Below are 10,000 nucleotides of genomic sequence, written 5' to 3'. Positions count from 1 at the left end.
TATTTTTCGATACAAAAGTTCGATGGGTAAAAATAATAATGTCGTATTATATTGGATATTAAATGAAATTTAAATAAATTCAAAATGAAAGTAATCGAAAAATTATTTAAATTAGTCATTAAATTTTCTTTTTCTTTTCCATTCTTTTTTTTTCTCCCATAGAAAATTTTATAAAAAATTATACTGTTATATATTACGTGTATTAAATGAAAAAATGATTTCTAGGAAAAAAAATTTTCTAACTTATTTTTTCTTTTGTGAATTTTCAATTACTCTCTATTTGATATATTATCTATTATTTTCCATTAAGACACTATAATTTGTTAACTGACGTCATTGGGGAAATTCGATCGATTTGATAGATTCAATGAAGAGATAAGAATTATAAAGATAGTAAATGTCATTCGTGTTAACATTAGTCGACGGCATCGCTTGTGATAACCTTGAAAATAATAAATATCAATGACGACATTGGTCTTCCTTTGCGGATCAAATTCTTTTTGTATAACAATCATGAATATGTGTATATTCATATGGTGTATATATATATATATATATATATATATATATATATATATATGTATGCATGTATGCACGTATGTATATATGTATGTATGTATGTAGTAGCCCGAAGTACAGGCGTTAGCAATGTAATCGAATAATCAGGGTCACAGTGTCATCGGAACTATATCGTTGTCTTTAATACTACGCGGAAATGGTGGGGAATACGATGATAGTAATACACTCTTCGATCGAGTTCATAGTAAATAAGTAGTAAGTATATATGTATGCAATAAGAACGATTTATTGCATACAAGGGAAGGTCATGACGTATAATCGCGAGGATTTTAATATAAGGTAATAATTTGAGATACTTTACAATATTTTAATCCCGTAGCAGATCGTCTTAAAAAAAAAACAAAAAAAAAACTTGTTTAAATTAAAAAATTTGAATCGATTTGAATTAAAAAACCTCACAGTTTGAATTTAAAAATTTGAAAAAATTTGAAAAATTTTACAATCAAATCGAGGATAAATTTTTTTGTTATATTATCGACATGAAGAATTTATATCGGTGTGAAATTGATAATTTTATCTGAAAAAAGTCTTTTATGTCATACACAATGCATAATATAAGGGAAATATTAGAAAATTTTTTATTTCATTATTAGCAATGGCTCAGTAACTAATGATTTTTTTTTTCTTTCCTCTCTCTTTCTCTTTTTCTTTTTCTCTCAATTTTTTACTTATTCATCTGCTTTCCGTACACATTCAGAATAGTTTTTCTTTTCCCGTTTGTTTAACACAAATGCATGACATTTCATTTTTTACTTGATCATATTTTTATATCTCATAAAAATGTTACACTTTATAATTTTGTATATTTCAAAATTCAAATTATTCTCTTTTTTTTTTCTTTGCTTCTCAAAAAGATTACCTATGAAAAGTAAAATATTTTCAGATATCCTCCACAGATATATAATTATCGAGGAAATTTAAAAAAAAAAAAAAATATGTTCCCTTTCATTCTCCTAAAACTGGATACAAATAGACAATTACCGACATCGAGATTTCTGTAGATTATTAAAAATATCGACGAAAGAAGAGTATATGGATCTATATGTAATGATTTACGTAATAAACGTTTACACGCGGCTCGAGTTGTAATCTTAAACTGCTCGTGACATTTAATTTCCTGGCACGTGACTCATCCTGAGCCCTTAGGCTCTAAAAAGAAAGAAAGAAAGAAAGAAAGAAAGAAAAAAGAATGAAATAAAACACTTTAAGTTAATCGTCTATCCGCTACTTGCTGTAATAGTTAACGCCGGTGGCAATGCGACGTCTAACCATGGGACCGTGTAATTATGCGTTACCTGACCGGAAACACGAACTTTATTTCTGTTCATTCGGAATTCAAAAGGGAAGTGAGAAAATCCTTTTGTTCATGGAATAACACAAGATACATAACGTTTCCTTCACCATTACAGTTATTATATATCATTAGATCGGTATTAATTATTTTCGAAGAGGCCGCGTAACTGAAATATGCCAATGTTATTTTGATATCTATTAGAGTTAAACAATCAAACGTGTAGAAGTTAAACGTCCTATTTTTCTTTCTATTTCTAACGTAAACTAGAATTAAAAGATAATTTCTCTGCAATCTATATTTATCAGTTTATATACATACATACATATATATGTATCTATAGAAAACTAATGTAAGATCGCGGAATATTTTCACATGCTCCGTTGCATTCCACGTGACTGAGATCACTATAATATCAGAACTCATTTGGAAAAGATTTGCTAACAATTGTGACGTGTTCACTGTAAATCGTAAATGACAATAGTGCAAGAAAGACTATACAAATGTCTATATGTCGAAGTTCCTTTGACTACTTTCAACGACTTTAACATGCATTTCCATTTATTGTTAAGTATATATATATATATATACATGTATGTACTATACAAAACGACCTTTTCCTTCTTCAGAGTTAGCAATGATCCGCTTTATCGTTCGCTCTTTGAACTTCCGTCGAGTTTCGTTGCCCACGCGACGACTTTGTCACAAGAATTTTTCTTTCTCTACTTCTTTTTCTTTATTCGTCATCTTTCACTTACTTCACATATTAATTCTTTCATATACGAGTCATACGAAGTAAATCCTTTTGTTTGTGACATTAAAATAAAAAAAAAAAAAAAGATCATAATTAATGGCAAAATGATCAGGCTTCTTTTCTTTTTCATTTCTTTTTTTGTTTTTGTTTTTATTTTTTTTTCTATATCGAACTGTTTTTTTTTTTTTTTTTTTTTTTTTTTTTTTTAAATAAAGTATAAAATAAATTATAGAAGAATTTAAGAAATGTTATTGAAATTTGACAGAGAGGGGATCCCAGCAATGGTTTCGTTTCAAATCATTATTAACATAAATTATGAAATTCTCAATTGAGTTTACTTCTAACGATACACATTGTCATGTAATAATATATATATATATATATATATATATATATATATATATATATATATATATATATCTACTTGTATAAATTATATTGATGATATAATCTTGAAAAAAAAGGGAAGAGAAAGAAATTATAATTTACGATCTACATGTTTATCGTTGTTCGTGGATCATTTAGTAGAAAGTATACTATGTACAAAAATGATAGTATCGACAAATCGATCGGTTCCGGAAGCATTCTTGGAATCTTGTGTGAGGAATCGATTCAGATAGTCACGACGAGGAAGAGAAAGTTTCTACCTCCTAAGATTGTATTTGGTATAAATTTCCTATAAATCAATCGAATATTCTTTATGGTATAGAATAATTTCTATGCCATAGCAATTCTGTTTCGTAACTTTGTTAGAATGTAAACGCGTAAATTCCAATTGATTGCTATAATTACACGTTCCAATTGCAATATATATTTTCTATCGTTGTTCATGTTATCACGTGTTATTTTTACGCGTTAGTATGTATAATAATATCGCATAACATTTATTTGCATTGAAAATAGAAAATGAAAAATGTATTTACGCTATAGTCGATTACTATACCTACTTTTGCCTTAATTGCAGTAATATTTGTTTTTTTCTTTATTTTTTCGGAAAATAGATATTTTTTTTTTTTTTTTTGGAAAATAGATTCTTTTTTTTTTTGTTACTATAATTCTATGCGTCGAATGAATATGATTCTTTTATTTTGAAATATAAAAATATGAATGGATTCGGTTGTCACCTAATTGCAATAACATTTCCTTTATAAGTAGTTACATACAATTATATGATTTAATATTTCTAATTCTTAGTATATTTTTATATCTTATTTTACACACACACACACACACACACACACACACACACACACACACACACACACACACACACACACACACACACACACACACACACACACACACACACATATAAGTAGAGTAATCGAATTTTAAGATATTAAAAAACGAAATACATTTGTCGTATTTATTTATATTAGATTATTATTATGCATATTTGTATAAATCGCAATAATATTATTTTCACGAAGAACCCATTGTAAAATTATTCAATTTTATATTTCTGTTTGTTATTACGAAATAATTATCTTTTTTCTTCTCTTTCTCTTTCTCTTTCTCTCTCTCTCTCTCTCTCTCTCTCTCTCTCTTTTTATTTTTTTTTTTGATTACATATAAATGTGCTCTCAATATGATCTAAAGTTTAGTTATAGTTTAATAGTTCAAACGTTATATAGATAGTCCCCGTAGTAATTTCAACAAGGAGGATGCTTTTTATAGCGATCTACATTTCCATCGACTAAACAACGTAAATGCAAACGCTACCAGATCTCAAGATGAATGTACAAATCGTAACGTTTAACAGCGCATAACATTGCAGCACGAGATCGACGATTTTAAAACAGCCATTAAATGTTTTGAACGGCCTTAACTTCATGCTATCGTTTTTTCTAATAACGAAAATATAATATATAAATAAATAAAGAAGATTGAGAAAAATGTTTTTCTTTTTTCTCTCTTTCTCTCTCTCTTTTTTTTTTTCTTTTTTTTTTTTTAAAGAAAATATTTATCAAATTCCGATAAAAAAATGTTTCTCGTCTCGATCCACTCTTGTATATTAAACATGAACGTGAAATTATATAAGAAGTGCTTTTAGAAATAACTGAAAAGAAGTTTTACGGTGCGGAGAGAGAGAGAGACAAGTATTTAATTATTATCGCTCAGCGCGGTAAGAGACTTTGACACGTACAATTGGATTGTTCGAAGAACAATAGACCTGCTCGTAAAGTCGATCCTATCAGGGCTACTTTCAAGGACGAGAAGGTACGAAGACCTCGAGTCACGAACGGGTTCGTTTTTATTACTTATTTAAGAGTTAAAAAAGAAGAACAAGGAGAAGAAAAAATAGAAGATGAAAATAAAGATGAAAGTGGAGATGACGTCGTTTATTTATCGTCTTAAGATAGCTATTACTTTCTCAGTTAATATTCTTCGATATTTATATAAGATATAATTATATGAGATAAGATATATTTGTGCATGTATACACACACACACACACACACACACACACACACACACACACACACACACACACACACACACACACACACACACACACATCGACAAAGTTTATATCTTTCTATTAACCCCATGTAACGCAATTTTTTATCATGTTTGAAAAAAAAAAAAAAAAAAAAAAAAAAAAAAAAATAAAAAAAAAATAAAAAAGGAAAAGAAAGAAATTATAGCAACGCTTATACCGATATAATTATATTATACTGATTATAACTTATACTTAAATAATTTATATTATAAAATTTTCGGATACGAGATAACAATAAATTTTTAAAGTGTGAACGCGTCAAATGAGATATAGTAAAACTTAAAAAAGAAAAAAGAAAAAGAAAAAGAATCATAGAAATAGAATCATAGAAATACATATTGTAAATGAGTTGATATTAAAATTTACATTAAGTTATAAAGGAAAATTGATTATGTTATAATACGTGCATACGTTTATCATCACATTTTCTATGATGATTATCATTCATTTCTCTTACATGTTATATATTATCTCTACATCTCAATATATGTATATATATATATATATAATAGTATCTAATATTAGGTATATAATAAATATTATTTTTCAAATTTGACCACAATTAGAATCGAAAGTATATATATACATATATATACATATTTATATATATATATATATATATATATATATATATATATACACATATACACATACACACGGTACATATGGTACGATACGATACGAATCTTTTGGGGTAACGCACGATTGATGATGATCCCTCGTGACGGTTTGTGAAGGCTATCGTTGTTCGACGATAAAATGTTTCATCCGGTTTAGTTTAGAGGAGGACACAAAAGGATGGTGGTACTCATACCGTTTGTTCGTTCGTTGTCGTCATCGTCATCATTATTATCATCATCATCATCATCATCATCGTCGTCGTCGTCGTCGTCGTCATCATCGTTATCATCATCGTTGTTGTCGTTGTCGTTGTCGTTGTCGTTGTCGTTGTCGTTGTCGTTGTCGTTGTCGTTGTCGTCGTTGTCGTTGTCGTTGTCGTTGTCGTTATCGTTATCGTCGTCGTCCTTGTCGTCGTCGTTGTACTTATTGTACTCGTTGTAACAAGTCGATGTAACGAAAAGAGAGATACGGGAGGTCAAATCCGCCGAGTGAATCGGCCGGGCTCAATTATCCCAATAAATTCGTAGGGTACACGGCCGAGCAATAACACGTTCATTGATTAGCTCCTCTGCTATTATGAAATAGACAGAGAGAGAAAGAGAGAGAGAGATAAAGAGATAAAGATAGATAGTGACTGCATGCATGTAACTTCATAGTCCGTGAAATTAGGAACGTTAATCATCTGCAGATGCCATTCTGTTATTGTCCTTTCCAAACAGTCGTATTTTCAGGAGTTACTCAAATGAATTATATTCCGCAATCTCTTTCTCTCTTAGTTTTTCTAATCGACTTGGCACCGTTTATCCACTTTTTTTTCTTTTTTTTTACAGCCCACGTGGCGCTTATGGGGCGAGGAAAGGGGCGATGGCGTCATATACACTGTCTACTTGAAGAAAGTACGTTATCACAGACCTACGAGAAGCCTTTCCGCATCGGTAAGTTCATTTTCTAATTGAACTAATTTCGGATAATATAGGCCAGGACATAAGTTCTTTCGATGGTTTTATAGTTTTGGCTTTATTGTTCTGCGATATGTGAAAAAAAAAAAAAAAGAGAAAAAGGAATTTACGAGAAAACTTTCGTATTGTTCGAATATTGATATGATCGAATCGGTTTATACGACATTCGTCAATTAAAAAATGAATATGTATATGGTTTGAATTGAAAATGAATTTTGTTTCTTTCTTCTTTTTTTTTCTTTTTTATAATTTTTATAATACAAATTTTTATAATAATCTTATAATAATTTTTATATTAATTTTTATAATAATTTTTTATAATAATTTTAATTAAATTAAATTTTAATTAAATTAAAATTATTAAACGTTCGCAAACACATGCCAACTATATATACAAGCTTTTCATTCACGAGGACGATATATATATGTATATATATATGTATATATCGAATGAAAACTCTAGAAATATAGATTTTCTAGATAATACTTATTGATAGTGATAATAGTGTGGCAGTGAGATTATTCATTTCTCGCACAAAGAATATTGCGTATACTATGAGAATAAAATATTTCACGCTTTATAGAAAATATTCATATTTTCATATATCGTTTGTTCAATCCATCGTTAAAGTTTATTTAAATTTTTCTCGCCTACGCTATTGACGATCGAATAAAATAAATTATATTATTATATTACATTATATAAATTTCTCAAATGAAATAGAACGGTTCATTGATTTTCTCTTTTTTTCTCTCTCTCTCTCTCTCTATATATATATATTTTAATGTATATGTATGTATGTATATATATATTTCAGGACTCGGACGACGAGATCTCGCACTTAGAATGGGAGACCGTAAGAGTACGATTCTTAAAAGCGGGTACCGTTCAACGTCTCGTAGAGAGCTTAGCCAACGACGATGGAGAACTCGAGTCGACCTACATCAATGTCTTCCTTGCGACATATCGTGCTTTTACCACACCGCGAGAAGTCCTCGAACTGCTTCTCGCCAGGTACGATGCGCTCGACGAAAATACAGGCGCCCTCACCGGTGAACAACATCGTAAAACCCTTATTCAGGCGCTTCATGTTTGGCTCGACGCCTATCCCGGTGATTGGAAAACACCACCGAATCATCCACTACTCGCTAGACTTCTCGATTTTGCTCATAGACGCTTACCTGGCTCGGAACTCGAGCTTAAGGCTAGGCATCGTTTGCATAGATTCCAACGCGAGGATCAAATTGGTAAGACTCGAATTTTTAATATTTATGATCTAATCGCATTGATATAAATACTGTTGATATTTTCATTATTTCTTTTTGTTTTTTTTTTTTTTTTTAACATTAAAAAAGGAAATTTTTTAATTGTAATTGTTATACATATATAATTTGTTCATCAAACCGATGATATAATATCTTATTAATGTTCTAATAAAGAGAAGAGTAAATTCTTACTAATATTCGTTTATTTATATATAAATTAATATTATTGTTTACTATTACTATATTAGGTAATATTATAAATTAAATAAATTATTAATTAATAAAAAAACAAATGTATTATATAATAATAATTTATTATTATATTATTTAGTACAACCTATTAGTATCGTAGTAAACAAGTAGTATTAGATTATATATGAATATAATATAATTATAATAATATTACAATTACTAGTAATTATAAATACTATAATAATATTACAAAAGTGTTTATAGTAATATTAGAAATTATTATTATTATTATTATTATTATTATTATTATTATTATTATTATTATTATTATTATTATTATTATTATTATTATTAATATCATAGCAAATATTATAATGGCAAAAAGTATATTTTTACTGGTATCGTTTATTTAGCTAGTAAAATAATGCAAATTTTTTGCAATATTTAATCGGTCAATTTAATATAATTAAATTACATCGAGTAACGTTTAATCATGATTAGCATTCATTTTATATTCGTTGAATATTCGTTAGGCGCGTTTGTAAATCAGTATGTATATTGATTGAACTTTATTATTTTTTTCTTTTTTTTTTTTTTAACATTAAGCACGATAGTTTCGTTGGAAATCATTGAATGAATCGATAGAGTTCTTTCGTTTCTGACCTCCAACATCTTTCTTGCAGTGCTAATTATTAATGTGGAAATCTAAAAAGATGATATCATCCGTCAAAAATGGCAAACGCACGTTATTACGTTATTTCCCGACTAGCATGATACATCGATAATACGTTCATTAAAATCCGTGCAAGCTTAGAATTAGAATAAAAATTGCAGTTTAACGTTTAAAAATTTGATGTAACGATTAAATTAATACCATAAGAAAAACAATAGTAAAGCGCGTACGAATCGCGAAAAAAATGAATTGGCATTGTTGAATTGAGATTTTGTGCATTTTTTTTCTTTTTCTTTTTTAAATCGATCGAGTTCGCGTTTGTTATCTAATTTTTCTTTTTTTTTCTTCCTTCTTTTTTTTTTTGAGTGTTTTAAAGCGCGTCTCAATGCGGTCATCGGTGTTACATTAACGATACGAATATTTGCTACCGGATGTTTGCTCGTGCTCTTATCACGATCGGTTGGAAAACGTTGATGAATATAACGTTGGATAGTTGGTCATAGAAAATCATCGTCACGACTGAATCATTGTCGTGACTGGATAAAGACCGGCTTTCTTTGACTAACACAAGTCTCGTGTTGCACCTGCTCAGCTTGAAAGAATTCGCTCGAATAGGATCGGACGAATCGGGGTTGCCCATTCATCTTTATTTTCTCTCGAGTCATGATTTTTGCATAAGCGATTTAACAGAAAAAAGAAAAGCAAAAGGAAAGAGAGAAAGAGGGGGAGGGAAAGAATGATATATTAATTGAAAATATGTCTGTTGCTTTTAGATTGCGTGGTGTACGACAATGGCCGAGTTCATGGCAGTTCGGATTCGAACGGTGATCAATGGACGAGTTATACGTTCCCTGAAGTTCCACAACGACATTTCGCGGAGCAATTGACTCGGATGGATGCCGAAGTCTTTAAAAAACTCGTGGCGCATCAATGTTTAGGCGCAGTTTGGTCTAGAAGAGATCGTTCGAGGAATCACGAGGCAGCTACGGTCTTGGCAACGGTCAATCAATTCAACGCAGTATCATTACGCGTAATATCGACCATTTTGACAGAACCGACAATGAAGTCGCAAGACCGTGCGAGAATTCTCGAGGCCTGGATTGACATAGCGCAGGAATTAAGAGTTCTCAAGAATTTCAGTAGTTTGAAGGCTATAGTTTCC

General features: G+C 29.6%; 1 protein-coding gene across 12 annotated transcripts in view; it reads left to right on the top strand.

Moving 5' to 3' along the window:
- LOC124426610 (ral guanine nucleotide dissociation stimulator) overlaps window positions 1-10,000 on the top strand; it is a 35,400-nt gene that overhangs the window by 21,742 nt on the left and 3,658 nt on the right. For all 12 annotated transcript variants that reach the window (XM_046968507.1, XM_046968505.1, XM_046968502.1 and 9 more), the window contains 3 exons: window positions 6,579-6,683; window positions 7,526-7,955; window positions 9,612-10,000. The exon at window positions 9,612-10,000 is cut by the window's right edge and continues 228 nt beyond it. In XM_046968507.1, coding sequence (XP_046824463.1) covers window positions 6,579-6,683; window positions 7,526-7,955; window positions 9,612-10,000 — 924 coding nt within the window. The remainder of the gene's footprint in view (window positions 1-6,578; window positions 6,684-7,525; window positions 7,956-9,611) is intronic.

Source organism: Vespa crabro, chromosome 9 (assembly GCF_910589235.1).
Source record: "Vespa crabro chromosome 9, iyVesCrab1.2, whole genome shotgun sequence".
In the NCBI taxonomy this organism is placed as follows: Eukaryota; Metazoa; Arthropoda; class Insecta; order Hymenoptera; family Vespidae; genus Vespa; species Vespa crabro.
Note: the sequence above shows the minus strand (reverse complement) of the source record. Positions and strands in the feature narration are given on the sequence as shown.